The sequence below is a fragment of the Bombina bombina genome, chromosome 2 (assembly GCF_027579735.1).
Source record: "Bombina bombina isolate aBomBom1 chromosome 2, aBomBom1.pri, whole genome shotgun sequence".
NCBI lineage: Eukaryota > Metazoa > Chordata > Amphibia > Anura > Bombinatoridae > Bombina > Bombina bombina.
Genome location: NC_069500.1, coordinates 1,292,316,295 through 1,292,338,487, shown reverse-complemented (window position 1 = coordinate 1,292,338,487; position 22,193 = coordinate 1,292,316,295). Strand labels below are relative to the sequence as shown.

The window sequence follows — 22,193 nt, the reverse complement described above, 5'->3', positions numbered from 1 at the left end:
CCGCCGGACTCAGCCTGACACAGATCGATGCTTACGTCATTACAGATGTTCCGAATGCAAATTCGGCACAATCTGACTACTTTTGCTAGTTATCAATTTTCTACCAGGTACGCTCGCCACTATTCCGGCCCAGCGTATCTGGTTTTCAATCCGCCGCCCTGGAGGTGGCGGATACCATAGGAATCAATAGGAGTCTGAAAGCAGCGAAAGCTTATGTTCGCTGCTGCCCGATATCCCATTGATTCCTATGGGAACGTTTACACCTAACATGTACCCTGAGTCTAAACACCCCTAATCTGCAGCCCCCTACACCGCCGCCACCTACATTATACTTATTAACCCCTAATCTGCCCCCCCCACACCGCCTCCACCTACATTATACTTATTAACCCCTAATCTGCCGCCCCTATACCGCCGCCACCTACATTATACTTATTAACCCCTAATCTGCCCCCCCTACACCGCCGCCACCTACATTATATTTATTAACCCCTAATCTGCCGCCCCCTACACCGCCGCCACTATATTAAATGTATTAACCCCTAAACCTAAGTCTAACCCTAACACCCACTAACTTAAATATAATTTAAATAAATCTAAATAAATATTCCTATCATTAAATAAATTATTCCTATTTAAAACTAAATACTTACCTGTAAAATAAACCCTAAGCTAGCTACAATATAACTAATAGTTACATTGAAGCTATCTTAGGGCTTATTTTTATTTTACAGGTAAGTTTGCATTTATTTTAACTAGGTACAATAGTTATTAAATAGTTATTAACTATTTAATAACTTCCTAGTTAAAATAAATACAAATATACCTGTAAAATAAAACCTAACCTAAGTTACAATTCCACCTAACACTACACTATAATTAAATAAATTCCCTAAACTAAATACAATTAAATAAAATTATCTAAAGTACAAAAAAACAAACACTAAATTACAGAAAATAATAAACCAATTACAAGATTTTTAAACTAATTACACATAATCTAATCCCCCTAACAAAATAAAAAAGCCCCCCCAAAATAAATAAAGCCCTACCCTACACTAAATTACAAATAGCCCTTAAAAGGGCCTTTTGCGGGGCATTGCCCCAAAGTAATCAGCTCTTTTACCTGTAAAAAAAAATTACAAACCCCCCAACATTAAAACCCATCACCCACACAACCAACCCTACTCTAAAACCCACCCAATACCCCCTTAAAAAAACCTAACACTAACCCCTTGAAGATCACCTTACCATGAGAAGTCTTCACCCAACCGGGCCGAAGTCCTCAACGAATCCGGCAGATGTCGTCCTCCAGATGGGCAGAAGTGGTCCTCCAGACGGGCAGAAGTCTTCATCCAGACAGCATCTTCTATCTTCATCCAACCGGCGCGGAGCGGGTACATCTTCAAGACATCCGACGCGGAGCATCCTCTTCTGACGACGTCTTCTTGTTGAATGAAGGTACCTTTAAGTGACGTCATCCAAGATGGCGTCCCTTCAATTCCTATTGGCTATTAGAATTCTATCAGCCAATCGGAATTAAGGTAGAAAAAATTGCATCAGCCAATAGGATTTTTTCTACCTTAATTCCGATTGGCTGATAGAATTGGATGACGTCACTTAAAGGTACCTTCATTCAACAAGAAGACGTCATCAGAAGAGGATGCTCCACGTCGGATGTCTTGAAGATGGACCCGCTCCGCGCTGGATGGATGAAGATAGAAGATGCCGTCTGGATGAAGACTTCTGCCCATCTGGAGGACCACTTCTGCCCGTCTGGAGGACCACTTCTGCCGGATTTGTTGAGGACTTCGGCCTGGTTGGGTGAAGACTTCTCACGGTAAGGTGATCTTCAAGGGGTTAGTGTTAGGTTTTTGTAAGGGGGTATTGGGTGGATTTTAGAGTAGGGTTGGTTGTGTGGGTGGTGGGTTTTAATGTTGGGGGGGTGTAATTTTATTTTACAGGTAAAAGAGCTGATTACTTTGGGGCAAAATTTGTAATTTAGTGTAGGGTAGGGCTTTTTTTTATTTTAGGGGGCTTTTTTATTTTGTTAGGGGGATTAGATTAGGTGTAATTAGTTTAAAATGTAATTTGTTTATTATTTTCTTTAATTTAGTGGGGGTTTTTGTACTTTAGATAATTTTTTTTAATTGTATTTAGTTTAGGGAATTTATTTAATTATAGTGTAGTGTTAGGTGTAATTGTAACTTAGGTTAGGTTTTATTTTACAGGTATATTTGTATTTATTTTAACTAGGAAGTTATTAAATAGTTAATAACTATTTCAATAACTATTGTACCTAGTTAAAATAAATACAAACTTGCCTGTAAAATAAAAATAAACCCTAAGATAGCTACAATGTAACTATTAGTTATATTTTAGCTAGCTTAGGGTTTATTTTATAGGTAAGTATTTAGTTTTAAATAGGAATAATTTATTTAATGATAGGAATATTTATTTAGATTTATTTAAATTATATTTAAGTTAGTGGGTGTTAGGGTTAGGGTTAGACTTAGATTTAGGGGTTAATAAATTTAATATAGTGGCGGCAGTGTAGGGGGTGGCAGATTAGGGGTTAATAAGTATAATGTAGGTGGCGGTGGGCTCCGGGAGCGGCGGTTTAGGGGTTAAACACTTTATTTAATTGCGGCGGGGTCCGTGAGCGGTGGTTTAGGGGTTAATACATTTATTAGAGTTGCGGTGGGCTCCAGGAGTGGCAGTATAGGGGGTAAACAGTATAGTATAGTGTGGGTGTTTAGTGACAGGGTACCAATAAAGCTGGGAAAAAGCTGAAGAGCAGCGAGATCGATGACTGTTAGTTAACAACAGTCCGCTGCTCATCGCCCCGTACTTGGTGCGCGGCTTTTTGACAGCTTTTTTTATAATTTTGGAGAACGTATTCAGGTCTGCGGCAGTGATGTTAGGCGATCTTAGGCAGCGTATTGGTGCCGTCGAATGCAAGTAAGTTGAAGGCTTGATAAATAAATGCCATAGACATCTCTAAAGATTAATATGTACGTATATATACTGTATATATATACAGGTAGCCCTCATTTTACACCAGGGTTAGGTTCCAGAAGGAATGGTTGTAAATCGAAACTGTTGTAAATTGAAACCCAGTTTATAATGTAAATCAATGGGAAGTGAGGGAGTTAGGTTCCAGGCCCCTCTCAAAATTGTCATAAGTAACACCTAATACATTATTTTTAAAGCTTTGAAATGAAGACTTTAAATGCTAAACAGCATTATAAACCTAATAAAATAATCACACAACACAGAATATATAATTAAACTAAGTTAAATGAACAAAAACGTTTGCTAAACAGCATTATAAACCTAATAAAATAATCACACAACACAGATTTCACTTGCATTTTTCTGCAAACAGTTCTTTCTATGCATTCCAATCTGGACTGATTTATAGACAGGAAGATCTTGTTCCTTTGAAATCTGCTCGATAGCGCAGGTCTGGTTAAACTGATTAATTTCAGCTTGCTTGGCTTTGCTGCAACACAAGCGGACTGCTCCACCTACTGGTGCACTGCTTCTCAATGCTTTTCAATAGCAGTCACATGACTGGAAAAAAAGGTTGTTTTTCTGAAACGGTGTAAATTGAACCGTTGTAAACCGAGGGCCACCTGTATATATATATATATATATATACAGGGAGTGCAGAATTATTAGGCAAATTAGTATTTTGACCACATCATCCTCTTTATGCATGTTGTCTTACTCCAAGCTGTATAGGCTCGAAAGCCTACTACCAATTAAGCATATTAGGTGATGTGCATCTCTGTAATGAGAAGGGGTGTGGTCTAATGACATCAACACCCTATATCAGGTGTGCATAATTATTAGGCAACTTCCTTTCTTTTGGCAAAATGGGTCAAAAGAAGGACTTGACAGGCTCAGAAAAGTCAAAAATAGTGAGATATCTTGCAGAGGGATGCAGCACTCTTAAAATTGCAAAGCTTCTGAAGCGTGATCATCGAACAATCAAGCGTTTCATTCAAAATAGTCAACAGGGTCGCAAGAAGCGTGTGGAAAAGCCAAGGCGCAAAATAACTGCCCATGAACTGAGAAAAGTCAAGCGTGCAGCTGCCAAGATGCCACTTGCCACCAGTTTGGCCATATTTCAGAGCTGCAACATCACTGGAGTGCCCAAAAGCACAAGGTGTGCAATACTCAGAGACATGGCCAAGGTAAGAAAGGCTGAAAGACGACCACCACTGAACAAAACACACAAGCTGAAACGTCAAGACTGGGCCAAGAAATATCTCAAGACTGATTTTTCTAAGGTTTTATGGACTGATGAAATGAGAGTGAGTCTTGATGGGCCAGATGGATGGGCCCGTGGCTGGATTGGTAAAGGGCAGAGAGCTCCAGTCCGACTCAGACGCCAGCAAGGTGGAGGTGGAGTACTGGTTTGGGCTGGTATCATCAAAGATGAGCTTGTGGGGCCTTTTCGGGTTGAGGATGGAGTCAAGCTCAACTCCCAGTCCTACTGCCAGTTTCTGGAAGACACCTTCTTCAAGCAGTGGTACAGGAAGAAGTCTGCATCCTTCAAGAAAAACATGATTTTCATGCAGGACAATGCTCCATCACACGCGTCCAAGTACTCCACAGCGTGGCTGGCAAGAAAGGGTATAAAAGAAGAAAATCTAATGACATGGCCTCCTTGTTCACCTGATCTGAACCCCATTGAGAACCTGTGGTCCATCATCAAATGTGAGATTTACAAGGAGGGAAAACAGTACACCTCTCTGAACAGTGTCTGGGAGGCTGTGGTTGCTGCTGCACGCAATGTTGTTGGTGAACAGATCAAAACATTGACAGAATCCATGGATGGCAGGCTTTTGAGTGTAAGGTGGCTATATTGGTCACTGATTTGTTTTTGTTTTGTTTTTGAATGTCAGAAATGTATATTTGTGAATGTTGAGATGTTATATTGGTTTCACTGGTAAAAATAAATAATTGAAATGGGTATATATTTGTTTTTTGTTAAGTTGCCTAATAATTATGCACAGTAATAGTCACCTGCACACACAGATATCCCCCTAAAATAGCTAAAACTAAAAACAAACTAAAAACTACTTCCAAAAATATTCAGCTTTGATATTAATGAGTTTTTTGGGTTCATTGAGAACATGGTTGTTGTTCAATAATAAAATTAATCCTCAAAAATACAACTTGCCTAATAATTCTGCACTCCCTGTATATATATATACCTGTGTGTATATATATATACATATATATATATATTTGTGTACATATGTATTTGTATGTATATTTATGTATTTACAGACATACACACACACACGTGTATATATATATATATATACATATATATATATATATATATATATATATATATATGCAATTACCACTTTGTAGTTAAGTAGATTACATGAAAAAACCTATTTCTGCAATATTCATATTTAATAAAGGTTTACGCTATTGGGTCAATTTATTAAACCCCGTGCGGGCATGATTCACTACAGCGCATCATGTCCGTCCTGCATTGCTAAATGCCGACAGCATTTGCTAGTGCAATGCCGCCTCCTGCACATCGGCCGTTAGCAGGGGGTGTCAATCATCCCGATCGTATCTGATCAGGATGATTGCAGTCTGCCTCAAAGGTGGCGGACAAGTTAAGGAGCAGCGGTCTTACGAATGCTGCTTTTTAACTTCAGTTTCCTGGATTACCGGAAACTTCGGGCAGATTAAGCAGCATCTGCTGCTTGCTAAATCCACCCCTATGTATTTACTTCAAATATTTCCCATTCCAATGTTCTAAGTATTTTTCCTATATGTATCTGTATATATCTATACTTATATATAATCATATATATAAATAGATAGATAGATAGATAGATAGATAGATAGATATTTAGGTACACAAGCAAACTGGTCAGGTAGGCACCAGGGTGCAAAGTAGGAATAATAGTTTAGCAGGAAATAAGCAGCGTAGTAAAATATACTATTTGTTTTTCAAAACCAGAGAATGCTTATTTCCTGCTAAACTATATATTTATATATATTGAACCACTATACCATCAGATATATGTAGAAATATTTATTTATGAATCAATAGAACATATTCTTCTATGTGAAGAACACTGGAATGTGAAATATTTATATTTTCATGTCTGGTTAGCGCACTTGAGAATATGCAATGGGGTTTGCGCACGAGTAGGGTGTTTCTCCACTTTTTTTGCTCCATTGACTTCTATGGGGGAATAGATTATTGTGTGTGATAGTCTAAGTTCAGCTTTATTTGGCACGTCGGGTTAGCAAAAAGTTTACTTTCAACTACCGGGCGCGCACAAAAAACTTCTAGCGCAGTTAACTCTCGAGCAGAGCGTTAAATAGCACCCCACTTGTAACCTGGCCCGTAATGTTTAAAAAAGCAAGAAGGCAATTAATACAGCAATACTGTTGCGTAAAAGGGGGGCTGATACTTCACAAATAGTTCCATTAATTTAACCTTGCAATAAATAAAAAGTACTTGGGACAAACCAATAACATAATTAATTTGAAGTAACCAGTAGGGCCAATAGGTAATATCTTTGCTATGTAAAAGTGAGTTGCCAGATGCAGAGTGAGATATATTTTTGTTCTGATTTCTTCCACAAAAAAGTCTGTTAGTTTTGAGGTGTCCTCTCCTTCAATAAAGCCAAAAAACTTAAATATGATGGTACAATATTATTTCCATAAGCTTGCATTAAACATCATTTACTATTAATGATTTTTATCTCACTTTACAGTATGCAAAGCATAGCTCTGGGCAAATACAGATAATGCTTAATGGTTCTACACCTGGAGGTGCGTTCCCAGTGCCTAGGTAAGAGCAATTGTTTTTTACTTGATTGCATTATTTTTCATGAAGCATAAAAGAAAAGCAATAAAACAATATTAAACTTCTTATGTAAACATGGCATTGCTTACAATCAGGGGTGGAACTACCATTGGTGCAGCAGGTGCAGTGGCATTAGAGCCCAAGTGATGGAGGGGGACAGTAGCTGCCAGTCTATACATAGGTGTGTGCAGAATATGTACAATCCTAACGCAGGGGAGCCTTTTATTAGTGCACTAGTCCTAAAGCCCGTTCACACGGGCCAATTTTTGCAGTACAGTGGTCCCACCCCTTGCGTTCTCTCCCTCTCAATCTCTTTTGCTTTCTCTCTCTCCCCTCTCTCTTTTGCGCTCTCTCTCCCCCTCTCTTTTAAGCTCTCTCTCCCCCCTCTCTTTTGCACTCTCTCTATCCCTCTCTATCTCCCCTCTCTTTCTATCTCCCCTCTCTCTTTCTCTCTCTCTCCCCCCTCTCTCTCTCTCCATCTCCCCTCTCTCTTTCTCTCTCTCCCCTCTCTCTCTCCATCTCCCCTCTCTCTCTCCATCTCCCCTCTCTCTCTCCCCCCTCTCTCTCTCTCCCCCCTCTCTCTCTCTCCCCTCTATCTCTCCCCTCTCTCTCACTCCCCTCTCTCTCGCTCCCCTCTCTCTTTCTCTCTCCCCTCTCTCTTTCTCTCTATCTCCCCTCTCTCTCTCTTCCCTCTCTCAACCTCTCTCTCTCTCTCTCCCCTTTCTCTCTCTCTCTCTCTCTCTCTCTCTCTCTCCCCTCTCTCTCTCTCTCTCTCTCTCTCTCTCTCTCTCCCCTCTCTCTCACTCCCCTCTCTCCCCTCTCTCTCACTCCCCTCTCTCCCCTCTCTCCCCTCTCTCTCTCGCTCCCCCTCTCTCTCTCCCCTCTCTCTTTCTCTCTCCCCTCTCTCTTTCTCTCTATCTCCCCTCTCTCTCTCTCTCTCTCTCCCCTCTCTCTCTCTCCCCTCTCTCCTCACTCTCCTCTCTCTATCTCCCCTCTCTTTCCCCTCTCTCTCTCCCCCCTCTCTCTCTCTCTCTCTCTCTCTCTCTCTCTCTCCCCTCTCTCAACCTCTCTCCCTCTCCCCTCTTTCAACCTCTCTCTCTCTCCCCTCTTTCTATCTCCCCTCTCTCCCCTCTCTCTCTATCTCCTCCCTCTCTCTCTCCTCTCTCTCTCTCTCTCTCTCTCTCTCCCATCTCTCTCTCCTCTCTCTCTCTCTCCCCCTCTGTCTCTCTCCCCCCCTCTCTCTCTCTCTCTCCCATCTCTCTCTCTCCCCTCTCTCTCTATCTCCCCCCTCTCTCTTTCTCTCTCCCTCTCTTTCTCTTCCCTCTCTCTCTCTCTCCATCCACATCTCCCCTCTTTCTCTCCCCTCTCTCTCTCTCTCTCCTCTCTCTCCCCTCTCTCTCCTCTCTCTCCTCTCTCTCTATCTCCCCCCTCGGAATTTGACGGACGCCATCTTGGATGACGTCATTTAAAGGTACCTCATTCCTCGTTTAGTCTTCGTGCCGGATGGATGCTCCGCGGTGGAGGAGCGAAGAAAGAATATTGAAGATGCCGCTTTGCTTGAAGACATCGCCGGATGGAAGAAGACATCGCCGGATGGAAGAAGACTTCACTGCCGCTTGATTGAAGACATCGCCGGATGGAAGAAGACTTCACTGCCGCTTGATTGAAGACATCGCCCGGATGGAAGAAGACTTCACTGCCGCTTGATTGGACATCGCCCAGATCGGATGAAGAGTTGGGCCCGGCTGGGTGAAGACAAGGTAGGGAGATCTTCAGGGGGGGTAGTGTTAGGTTTTTTAAGGGGGATTTGGGTGGGTTTAGAATAGAGGTATGTGGGTGGTGGGTTGTAATGTTGGGGGGGTGGTATTGTGTTTTTCTTTTACAGGCAAAAGAGCTGTTTTGTTTGGGGCATGCCCCGCAAAAGGCCCTTTTAAGGGCTGGTAAGGTAAAAGAGCTATGAACTTTTTTAATTTAGAATAGGGCAGGGAAAAATTTTTATTTTGGGGGGCTTTATTATTTTATTAGGGGGCTTAGAATAGGTGTAATTAGCTTAAAAATCTTGTAGTATTTTTTTTATTTTTTGTAATTTAGTGTTTTTTTTTTTTTTGTAATTTAGTTTAGTTTATTTTAATGTATTTTAGTTTAGATATTTGTAGTTTATTTAATTTATTGATAGTGTAGGTGTATTTGTAACTTAGGTTAGGATTTATTTTACAGGTAAATTGGTAATTATTTTAACTAGGTAGCTATTAAATAGTTATTAACTATTTAATAGCTATTGTACCTAGTTAAAATAAATACCAAGTTACCTGTAAAATAAATATAAACCCTAAAATAGCTACAATGTAATTATTAATTACATTGTAGCTATCTTAGGGTTTATTTTATAGGTAAGTATTTAGATTTAAATAGGAATATTTTAATTAATAATATTAATATTAATTAGATCTATTTTAATAAGAATTTAGTTAGGGGTGTTAGAGTTAGATAGGGTTATTATACTTAATATATATATAATATAATAACGATATTAACTATATTAACCCTAATATAATTATATTGGATACCAAACTGCGCTGGTTTGGTATACCTGCCTATGGCCCAAAAAAACTACGGGCGAAGGCAGAAATATACGAGCGTAACTTCTAGGTTACGCCATATATAGGATACAAAACCAGCGCAAATTTCGGCGTCGCCGGCTTTTGCGGGCGACGCTGCATATCGGATCGTGCCCCAGGTGTCACTAAGCATATCACCAGGTCACTGAATACATAGGTTTACTGTTTTACCATTATTTACTTGCTTTTCTAAATTGATGACATCACACATTTTTTTTCTCTTTCATATAAATGTGAAGCACAAAAGATCAAGACAGTCATTATTATACCTTTTTGTTTTTGTGTTTAGTTTCTTGGCAGACTATGAAATTCCAAATTTTCAAAGAGACAGAATATCCAGTATTAATATATGGGTAATGGATGACGTTAATGGTGCTGACATGTAAGTAATTCAAAGTTACTTTTTTCCTTAAAGGGACAGTCTACACCGGAATTGTTATTGTTTTAAAAGATAGATAATTCCTTTATTACCCATTTCCCAGTTTTGCATAACCAACAGTGTTATATTAATATACTTTTTACCTCTGTGATCTCCTTTATCTAAGCCTCTGTAAACTGCCCCCTTAATTCAGTTCTTTTGACAGACTTACATTTTAGCCAATTAGTGCCCTCTCATAAGTAACTCCACGGGTGTGAGCATATTGTTATCTATATGGCACATATGAACTAACACCCTCTAGCTGTGAAAAACTGTGAAATGCATTCAGATAAGAGGCGGTCTTCAAGAGCTTAGAAATTAGCATATGAGCCTACCTAGGTTTAGCTTTCAACTAAGAATACCAAGAGAACAAAGCAGATTTGATGATAAAAGTAAAAGTTGTTTAAAATTACATGCCCTATCTGAATCATGAAAGTATAGTTTTGACTAGACTGTCCCTTTAACAGAAATAAAGCAGAGCAAATGTTATTAGTTTAATGATATTGTGAGCTGACATTATACCTTTTGAAAATCTTTACTTTTTATTATGCAATAATATTCTTATGTTTTAATTACTTTTATACTGTGCCTCTCCAATGTGAAAATTATGTAAAAGCTTTTTTTATGGTTTTGTGTGAAAACTCTATTAAATCTTGTATCTTAGTGGTTAAACCACATTCATATGATATATATAACTGATATGTAATGTTTCTCCCTTGTAAGATATAGTTATAGGTAATTGTTGTTTAAAGGGCAATACTAATTAAGTTACTGATTTGAATAGCCAATAGAATTACAGTAGCTCTTATTCTATTGGCTATTCAAATCAGTCAATAGGAATTCAAGGGACGCCATTTTTATTTGCGTACCTTGAATTCCTATTCAGTGTACGGCGGAGATCGTATGAAGAGGATCCTCCACGCTCCATGGCTCCGGTCTTCAGTTCCAGAGTGGACGGTCTTCAGCTCCGCGGTCATCGGTCTTCAACTCCTCCGCTCCACGCCGGCTGGTTCCTGGAAGAAGAAGATGTCGCCGCTTGGAAGAAGACTTCTCTGCCTGGAACAGGACCTTCTCCGCCGGTCTTCAGGACAGGTAAGGACCACTTGGGGGTTAGACTTTGGTTTTTTAAGGGGGGATCGGGTGGGTTTTAGAGTAGGGGTGTGTGGGTGGTGGGTTGTAATGGGGGGGTTGTTCTTTTTTTTACAGGTAAAAGAGCTGATTACTTTGGGGCAATGCCCCGCAAAAGGCCCTTTTAAGGGCTGGTAATACAGCTGATTACTTTTTTAATTTAGTTTAGGGTAGGGCAATTTTATTATTTTGGGGGGCTTTTTTATTTTATTAGGGGGCTTAGATTAGGTGTAATTAGCTTAAAATTCTTGTAATCTGTTTTTATTTTTTGTAATTTAGTGTTTGTTTTTTTTGTAATATAGTTTAGTGTATTTAATTGTATTTTAGTTGAGATAATTGTAGTTTATTTAATTCATTTATTGATAGGGTAGTGTTAGGTGTAATGGTAACTTAGGATAGGATTTATTTTACAGGTAATTTGGTAATTATTTTAACTAGGTAGCTATTAAATAGTTATTAACTATTTAATAGCTATTGTACCTAGTTAAAATAAATACAAAGTTACCTGTAAAATAAATATAAACCCTAAAATAGCTACAATGTAATTATTAATTATATTGTAGCTATCTTAGGGTTTATTTTATAGGTAAGTATTTAGTTTTAAATAGGAATAATTTACGCCTAGATTTAGAGTTCTGCGTAAGCCGTCAAAACGCTGCTTTTTACTGCCCGCTGGTATTTAGAGTCAGTCAGGAAAGGGTCTAACGCTCACTTTCCAGCCGCGACTTTTCCATACCGCAGATCCCCTTACGCCAATTGCGTATCCTATCTTTTCAATGGGATCTTCCTAACGCCGGTATTTAGAGTCTTGGCTGAAGTGAGCGGTACACCCTCTACCGACAAGACTCCAGCCGCAGAAAAAAGTCAGTAGTTAAGATCTTTCTGGGCTAACACCGGTTTATAAAGCTCTTAACTACTGTTCTCTAAAGTACACTAACAACCATAAACTACCTATGTACCCCTAAACCGAGGTCCCCCCACATCGCCGCCACTCTAATAAATTTTTTAACCCCTAATCTGCCGACCGCACACTGCCGCCACCTACATTATCCCTATGAACCCCTAATCTGCTGTCCCTAACATCGCCGACACCTACATAATATTTATTAACCCCTAATCTGCCCCCCCAACGTCGCCGCTACCTTACCTACACTTATTAACCCCTAATCTGCTGACCGGACTTCGCCGCCACTATAATAAATGTATTAACCCCTAAACCGCCTCACTCCCACCTCGCAAACCCTATAATAAATAGTATTAACCCTAATCTGCCCTCCCTAACATCTGCGACACCTAACTTCAAGTATTAACCCCTAATCTGCCGACCGGACCTCGCCGCTACTCTAATAAATGTATTAACCCCTAAAGCTAAGTCTAACCCTAACCCTAACACCCCCCTAAGTTAAATATAATTTTATTCTAACGAAATAAATTAAATCTTATTAAAAAAATTAATCCTATTTAAAGCTAAATACTTAGCTGTAAAATAAACCCTAATATAGCTACAATATAAATAATAATTACATTGTAGCTATTTTAGGATTTATATTTATTTTAAAGGGAACTTTGTATTTATTTTAACTAGGTACAATAGCTATTAAATAGTTATTTACTATTTAATAGCTACCTAGTTAAAATAATTACAAAATTACCTGTAAAATAAATCCTAACGTAAGTTACAATTAAACCTAACACTACACTATCAATAAATTAATTAACTAAACTACCTACAATTACCTACAATTAAATCAACTAAACTAAATTACAAAAAAACAACACTAAATTACAAAAAAAAAAAGATTACAAGAATTTTAAACTAATTACACCTACTCTAAGCCCCCGAAAAAAATAACAAAGCCCCCCAAAATAAAAAAATGCCCTACCCTATTCTAAAATAAAAAGTTAACAGCTCTATTACCTTACCAGCCCTTAAAAGGGCTTTTTGCGGGGCATGCCCCAAAGAAATCAGCCCTTTTGCCTGTAAAAAAAACATACAATACCCCCCACAACATTACAACCCACCACCCACATACCCCTAATCTAACCCACCCAAACCCCCCTTAAAAAACCTAACACTAAGGCCCTGAAGATCTTCCTACCTTGTCTTCACCCAGCCGGGTACCATCCGATCCGTCCAGAAGAGGGTCCGAAGTCTTCATCCTATCCGGCCAGAAGAGGTCCTCCAGAGGGTCCGAAGTTTTCATCCAGGCGGCATCTTCTATCTTCTTCCATCCGGAGCGGAGCGGGTCCATCTTGAAGCAGCCGGCGCGGATCCATCCTCTTCTTCCGCCGTCCTAACACCGAATGAAGGTTCCTTTAAATGACGTCATCCAAGATGGCGTCCCTCGAATTCCGATTGGCTGATAGGATTCTATCAGCCAATCGGAATTAAGGTAGGAAAAATCTGATTGGCTGATTGAATCAGCCAATCAGATTCAAGTTCAATCGGATTGGCTGATCCAATCAGCCAATCAGATTGAGCTTGCATTCTATTGGCTGTTCTGATGTTCCGATCAGCCAATAGAATGCGAGCTCAATCTGATTGGCTGATTGGATCAGCCAATCGAATTGAACTTGAATCTGATTGGCTGATTCAATCAGCCAATCAGATTTTTCCTACCTTAATTCCGATTGGCTGATAGAATCCTATCAGCCAATCGGAATTCGAGGGACGCCATCTTGGATGACGTCATTTAAAGGAACCTTCATTCGGTGTTAGGACGGCGGAAGAAGAGGATGGACCCGCTCTGTTCTGGATGGAAGAAGATAGAAGATGCCGCCTGGATGAAAACTTTGGACCCTCTGGAGGTCCTCTTCTGGCCGGATAGGATGAAGACTTTGGACCCTCTTCTGGACGGATCAGATGGTACCCGGCTGGGTGAAGACAAGGTAAGAAGATCTTCAGGGGCTTAGTGTTAGGTTTTTTTTTTTTTTTTTTTTTTTTTTTTAATTTTTTATTGAGGAATTGCATAATACAAATAGCAATCATAAATATAAAAGTACATTGGTGATAGTCATGTGTTATATAATAAACAGATAAACAATCAATGTAAGAAAGGTCCTCTTTTTCTTTTTTCTTTCCCCTTTATCCCACTTGAAAACACTGCAAATGATGTAATAAAACAATGGGGATTATAATTTCTGCCCTAGATACTACAATTTAGGCCGCTCTTGGACCTAACATTTAAGTTAAAGTTATGACAGGGGACATTATATATCATAATAAAGAAAGCAGTGACAACAATAGTAAAGGAAACAAACAAAAAATAACAAACAAAGAAAAATAAGACAGACACACAGAGAGTTAGACATTAAAGAAAAAAGGCATGGATTAAACCTTCACATAGCATTCTTAAAAAAGATATGAGGTGCCAGCTCTATATTTTGTGATTTATAAAGGGATAACACATCACCAGATATGTCAAGGAGATTATTGCTCCATATATTCCAACTCTGACCACTGTCCCTTTAATAATACTTAATAACCAATTACAACAACTGGGTTTGCGTTATATATGGGTAACGTATATTCCACAAGAAGGGTTGGAGATTAAATGTTGCTATCTACATGCCTATACATATAATCCAGTATGATTTGGAGCCCACTTCATTTTATTAAAAGTAAAGTATATCCTGCCTCGCCCCTAGCCTCGGCTGCAGGCCACCGAGCGAGTACAAGCTATGACGTGTTGTGGGCACGTACAATGTTGTCCCAGGGTCTGCTTTTATTGACTAAAATGTTCCACCGGGGGCCCCCCACGTACCCCCAGTAAAAACAGATAAATCAGTAAGGTAAGATTAGGACATTAACAATGTCTGCAGAGCTAGCGTCAGTTACATGGTGACATGAATAGCTAAGTTAACGTAGTAGTATCATGATACAATCTTGTGGGGTCCTGTAATATACCATGGCTGCCAATTAAATTATAAAGTAAACATAAACCTGTTAATAAACAAATAACATAAATATAAATAACAGTATAACTGGTTTAAATATTGGTATTTTATGAACTGGAATTCTAAGTTATATTTAGCCCCAAGGCTTTGTTTACCCATTTGGGATTACCCCAACAGAATCGCATAAGTCTTTAAGCAGGACATTAGAAGAATGACTCCGGGAAAAAGAGAACGTTTTTTGCATAGTCCCATGTTTGTGCACTATATGGCGATAAAACTGCCTTGTTTGGGATGCATCTGAGGATTGATGGTGCAGGTCATACATATCAGGCATGGTCTCCAATGTGGGGAGCGATTTCAACTCAGCTGTGGCTTCCCGGGGGCCCCCACAGAAACCACCCTCAACCCCCGCTAATAGATTGTGTACCTTCATCCACTGGAGCCTGTTTAATTTACCGGATAAGTCCAAAGTCTCATACTTTGTTGAACAATTCTGCTCCGTTGTTATTGCGTGTGAACCATTTGCTATCTTCAGTGTCGGCATGACCTGTCGCTGTTCACGAGGTATTATACTTTCTGAGGACTCCTCTTGTTTGCTGGATGTGTTTAGAGAGAACACTTCAGTGTTATCAGCAGATGTGAAGTGTTTCATTAGTATGTCAAACGGAGCGTTGTCAATTAGTTGCTGGCACAATAATTCAAATTTGCGCCATCGTGCTTGAAAGTTATCACATGTGTCCATCTCTCCCAAGGCAGCCATCTTTACTACACGGTGTTAACTCCCGTATGTTGTATTTCTTCAAGTTGTAGAGAGGCAATTATGCAAAAGATAAGTGATTCAGGTTACTCAATGTGTTAGTGCTGAAAAAAGTCAGTAAGGCAGATACCTGCTGCCAGCACTGAAAACCCGGTGGAGCCGGGGGAGGTCGTTACCTATAAGTAGGCCGCCGCCTTAGGTCTTAATCGCCCGAACTATAGCTCTGATATCATGAAAACAGCTTACAAGGAATACGATATAGCCACCTTAACTCCTGTGACTTTTATATATTGAAATATACAAATGATTTAGTTGTTAAGAACTCTTAAATCGGCGGATTGTAGAGAATTCCACCAGAGCTCCTAGTAGATGCGTCCCATCAGGTACGCTGCTCGGACACGCCCCCAGTGTTAGGTTTTTTAAGGGGGGTTTGGGTGGGTTAGATTAGGGGTATGTGGGTGGTGGGGTATTGTATGTTTTTTTTACAGGCAAAAGAGCTGATTTCTTTGGGGCATGCCCCGCAAAAAGCCCTTTTAAGGGCTGGTAAGGTAATAGAGCTGTTAACTTTTTATTTTAGAATAGGGTAGGGCATTTTTTTATTTTGGGGGGCTTTGTTATTTTTTTCGGGGGCTTAGAGTAGGTGTAATTAGTTTAAAATTCTTGTAATCTTTTTTTTTTTTGTAATTTAATTTAGTTGATTTAATTGTAGGTAATTGTAGGTAGTTTAGTTAATTAATTTATTGATAGTGTAGTGTTAGGTTTAATTGTAACTTACGTTAGGATTTATTTTACAGGTAATTTTGTAATTATTTTAACTAGGTAGCTATTAAATAGTAAATAACTATTTAATAGCTATTGTACCTAGTTAAAATAAATACAAAGTTCCCTTTAAAATAAATATAAATCCTAAAATAGCTACAATGTAATTATTATTTATATTGTAGCTATATTAGGGTTTATTTTACAGCTAAGTATTTAGCTTTAAATAGGATTAATTTTTTTAATAAGATTTAATTTATTTCGTTAGAATAAAATTATATTTAACTTAGGGGGGTGTTAGGGTTAGGGTTAGACTTAGCTTTAGGGGTTAATACATTTATTAGAGTAGCGGCGAGGTCCGTTTGGCAGATTAGGGGTTAATACTTGAAGTTAGGTGTCGCAGATGTTAGGGAGGGCAGATTAGGGTTAATACTATTTATTATAGGGTTTGCAAGGTGGGAGTGCGGCGGTTTAGGGGTTAATACATTTATTATAGTGGCGCTCGGCAGATTAGGGGTTAATAAGTGTAGGTAAGGTAGCGGCGACGTTGGGGGGGGGGCAGATTAGGGGTTAATAAATATTATGTAGGTGTCGGCGATGTTGTGGGCAGCAGATTAGGGGTACATAGCTATATTGTAGGTTGCGGCGGTATACGGAGCGGCAGATTAGGGGTTAATAATATAATGCAGGTGTCAGCGATAGCGGGGGCGGCAGATTAGGGGTTAATAAGTGTAAGGTTAGGGGTGTTTAGACCCAGGGTTCATGTTAGGGTGTTAGGTGCAGACTTAGAAAGTGTTTCCCCATAGGAAACAATGGGGCTGCGTTAGGAGCTGAACGCTGCTTTTTTGCCGGTGTTAGTTTTTTTTTCAGCCCAAACTGCCCCATTGTTTCCTATGGGGGAATCGTGCACGAGCACGTTTTTCTAGCTAGCCGCTACCGTAAGCAACGCTGGTATTGAGAGTTGAAGTGGCGGTAAATATGCCTGTACGCTCCCTTTTTGGAGCCTAACGCAGCCCTTCAGAGAACTCTCAATACCAGCGTTATTTAAAAGGTGCGGGGGAAAAAAACATGCGTAGCTAACGCACCCCTTTGGCCGCAAAACTCTAAATCTAGCCGTTAGTTAATAATATTAATATTATTTAGATTTATTTCAATAATAATTGTTAGGGGGTGTTAGGGTTAGACTTAGGTTTAGTGGTTAATATATTTAATATAGGTGGCGGCGGTGTAGGGGGATTAGATTATAAATTTAATATAGGTGGCGGCGGTGTAGGGGGCTCAGATTAGGGGTTAATATAGTTAATGTAGGTGGCGGCGGGGTAGGGGGCTCAGATTAGGGGTTAATATAGTTAATGTAGGTGGTGGCGGGGTAGGGAACTCAGATTAGGGGTTAATATAGTTAATGTAGGTGGCGGCGGGTAGGGGGCTCAGATTAGGGGTTAATATAGTTAATGTAGGTGGTGGCGGGGTAGGGGGTTCAGATTAGGGGTTAATATAGTTAATGTAGGTGGCGGCGGGGTAGGGGGCTCACATTAGGGGTTAATATAGTTAATGTAGGTGGTGGCGGGGTAGGGGGCTCACATTAGGGGTTAATATAGTTAATGTAGGTGGCGGCGGGGTAGGGGATCACATTAGGTGGTAATACATATAATATAGGTGGCGGCGGTGTAGGGGGCTCAGATTAGGGGGTAATAAATTTAATGTAGCTGGCGGCGGTGTAGGGGGCTCAGATTAGGGGGTAAGATATATAATATAGGTGGCGGTGGTGTAAGGGGTCAGATTAGGGGGTAAGACATATAATATAGGTGGCGGCGGTGTAGGGGGGTCAGATTAGGGGGTAATACATATAATATAGGTGGCGGCGGTGTAAGGGGCCAGATTAGGGGGTAATATATATATAACATAGGTGGTGGCGGGGTCCGGGAGCAGCGGTTTAGGGGTTAAACACTTTATTAGGGATTGCGGTTGACAGGTAGATAGACATTGCACATGCGTTAGGTGTTAGGTTTTATTTTGCAGGTAGTTTAGGGAGTTACAGGGCTCCAATACTCAACATAAGGCTTACTACGTCTGCATTTTGTGACGAGGTGAAAATGGAGTAAGATTTCTCCATTTTCGCCACGTAAGTCCTTACGCTGTATATTGGATACCAAACTGCGCAGGTTTGGTATATCACTCTATGGGCCAAAAAACTACGGCCGAAGGCTGAAATATACGAGCGTAACTTCTATGTTACGCCGTATATAGGATACCAAACCAGCACAAAATTTGGCGTTGCCGGCTTTTGCGGGCGATGCTGCATATCGGATTGGGCCCACGATCGTTATGATTGACAACCAAATGTGCAGGGGGCGGCATTGCACAAGCATTTCACCAGAAATGCTTGTGCAATGATAAATGCCGAAGCGTATGCTGTCGGCATTTAGCGATGTTGGGCGGACCCCTGAAATTGGCACCCTGAAGTAAACTATTAGGGCTAAAATAAGGATGCTCATGGAATATGCAGCTTCTCCTAAACAAAAAAAAAATTAAAAAAAAATATATATCTCTTACCTACTTAGGTCAGCAGGACTGACCATTCATATTAGTCAGCTGAGTATATCTCCTTCATACACACCCCATTTTCTTTTAATATTGCTTCTTGCTGTGTACAGGTCCCCTAGTTCAATTTTCCGTTTCATTCCTATCCCAAGCCTTTAGGATAACACCATTGATATTAATATATGGGGGTTGGGCTGCCAGCGGCCGGGGCAGCAAAGCCCTCCTTCCTTTCATTCCAGCTAGGTGCAAGCCCGTATCTATATTTGAAAGTGTAGTGATATATATCTGCTCATAAACAAGGCTGCCCTTTTCTCTCTCAGTATCCTCATCATGACTACTAAATTTATGGATACCATTTTATGAAACATACTTCCTATTTAATTATTTACTATATTCTAACTTCCACCTCCCCCCCACCAACCCCTGCAAAAAGTCTCCCAATCTAGGAGAATTCGCTACGCGGTTTATCTTGCTCATACCGCATCAATAATATTATTCCATATCTACATCTCATATCATATTAGGTTAGCAAAGGAATGGCGCCTTTACTGTATCTAATGTCTGACAAACTAATTGCCATCCCATTCTCAGTCGCCATGCTTTATATATTGCACCATACCTTTATATTCTACTATGCTCTCTAAATATTTAATTGGTGACCTCTTTGTTGCTATTTGTTGTTTATCATATTTGTTTATATATATGCCGATTATTGCATTATACCTACATGTCTTACCGCATTTTTTAACCCTAGAGAGGATCCCACCAGTGTTAATATTACCTAATAGCATAAGTGTTTATTCGCTATATATTTTTATAGGTTCACTTTTTCTATTAAGTCTACTTTAAGTTATAGAGTACAAATCTACATCCTGTTGATGTTGGTATAGAGGCACTACAACGTGCAGTTTACTATGGAGATTTACAGAGTGCTTCTTACGCAGGCAGGTCCTGCATTATTACTGCTCCCACTTGCACCCTTCTCTTGCATTGCATGTCAGATAAGCTCCATACCTTATGTAAATCTTGTTAACGTACAACCTCTGACCCCCCTGACTTAGGTATTCCCCTACTTTTACCTATACTCAGCATATAAATAACTTGCTATACTATACTGACCACCTTCCCCCCTCCCACCATATAATATGCCTCTTAGCTTAAAAGGACTACTTAGGTGGTTTATTACCACCCCCCCCCCCACCATAATGGACCTCCTATTGCAGGAGAGCTAACCACGCGGCTTGTCTTTTCTATGCCGCATCTTAACCATAGTTCTTTCCCAACTACATAGTATACCTCCGATCAATAAAAACCTTTATTTTTATATATCAGACCCAAGAGGGTCTTACCCTGATGCTTTTGGAGCAGGCAACTATAGTTTACTGTAAGCATTTTTTTGGAAAGATAATTAGCATCATCGAAACTTAATCTACAAAACCCGGGGTCATAATAGTGAGATCCAAGAGTGGTCTCTCTTTTTTCCTTTACCTTCCCTCACTTTCAGTTATTTCCCTTATGTTCGGTCCCTAATGGACCTCCAGTGTTCATTTGAGAAGGTTCCCCTTTATATAGGCATTACAAACTAACTCTATTGTTCTGTTTAAGTTTTTTAATTTTGTAACATGTTAAGAAAACTATATGTACGCCATTTTCGCTCTATACTTATGCTGTTTGTATGCCTATTTTGAGTACCTCAATAAAAATTTATATAAAAAAAAATAAAATATTTATTTGAGTAGAATGCTAATAGGAGCACCTATGTACAGATCAAAGTTACATAACTATACCCAAAGGTCCTAATTTATAAACTTTGTCATAAAAACACATTCGTAAAGAAAATTGGATTTTCGTTTTCATTTTTATTTAAACGAATATCCAAATAATTGCACAAAGAAAAATAAATCAAACTAAAAAAAATCATGATGAAAATCATCATTATTCCTTTGTTTCTTTTAATATTTTTTAAGTTGTTAATTCTTACCTTCACACTCTCTGGAGAGTGCGCTTACCCTATCCTTTTCTAAAGTAAAAATAACTCTCTGTAGGTCCAGCAGCTAAGGTATGTGAAGGGTGTAAGCTGTCAGGAGTCACTGACCCATTCCCCAGCAAAACTCAATTCCAAGAAACAACAGCACTTTGCTTCAAATTATATATACAGTATCTCACAAAAGTGAGTACACCCCTCACATTTTTGTAAATATTTTACTATATCTATTCATGTGACAACACTGAAGAAATGACACTGTGCTACAATGTAAAGTAGTGAGTGTACACCCTTTATAACAGTGTAAATTTGCTGTTTCCTCAAAATAACTCAACACACAGCCATTAATGTTTAAACCGTTGGCAACAAAAGTGAGTACACCCCTAAGTGGAAATGTCCAAATTGGGCCCAATTAGCAATTTTCCCTCCCCGGTGTCATGTGACTCGTTAGTGTTACAAGGTCTCAAGTGTGAATGGGGAGCAGGTGTGTTAAATTTCATACTCTCTCATACTGGTCACTGGAAGTTCAACATGGCACCTCATGGCGAAGAACTCTCTGTTGATCGGAAAAATAGAATTGTTGCTCCACATAAAGATGGCCTAGGCTATAAGAAGATTGCCAAGACCCTGAAACTGAGCTGCAGCACAGTGGGCAAGACAATACAGCGGTTTCACAGGACAGGTTCCACTCAGAACAGGCCTTGCCATGGTCTACCAAAGAAGTTGAGAGCACATGCTTAGCGTCATATCCAGAGGTTGTCTTTGGGAAATATACGTATGAGTGCTGCCAGCATTGCTGCAGAGGTTGAAGAGGTGGGGGGGTCAGCATGTCAGTGCTCAGACCATACGCCGCACACTGCATCAAATTGGTCTGCATGACTCTCGTCCCAGAAGGAAGCCTCTACTAAAGATGATGCACAAGAAAGCCTGCAAACGGTTTGCTGAAGACAAGCAGATTAAGGACACGGATTACTGAACCATGTCCTGTGGTCTGATGAGAGCAAGATAAACTTATTTGTTTCAGATGGTGTCAAGCGTGTGGGGTGGCAACCAGGTGAGGAATACAAAGACAAGTGTGTCTTGCCTACAGTCAAGCATGGTGGTGGGAATGTCATGGTCTGGGCCTGCATGAGTGCTGCCGGCACTGGGGAGCTACAGTTCATTGAGGGAACCATGAATGCCAACATGTACTGTGACAAACTGAAGCCGAGAATGATCCCCTCCCTTCGGAG

The 22,193-nt window shown here is 39.8% G+C and overlaps 1 protein-coding gene across 4 annotated transcripts in view; it reads left to right on the top strand.

Annotated features, from left to right (window-relative positions):
- BST1 (bone marrow stromal cell antigen 1) overlaps positions 1-22,193 on the top strand; it is a 275,199-nt gene that overhangs the window by 81,058 nt on the left and 171,948 nt on the right. For all 4 annotated transcript variants that reach the window (XM_053704123.1, XM_053704120.1, XM_053704121.1 and 1 more), the window contains exons 6-7: positions 6,768-6,844; positions 9,767-9,859. In XM_053704123.1, coding sequence (XP_053560098.1) covers positions 6,768-6,844; positions 9,767-9,859 — 170 coding nt within the window. The remainder of the gene's footprint in view (positions 1-6,767; positions 6,845-9,766; positions 9,860-22,193) is intronic.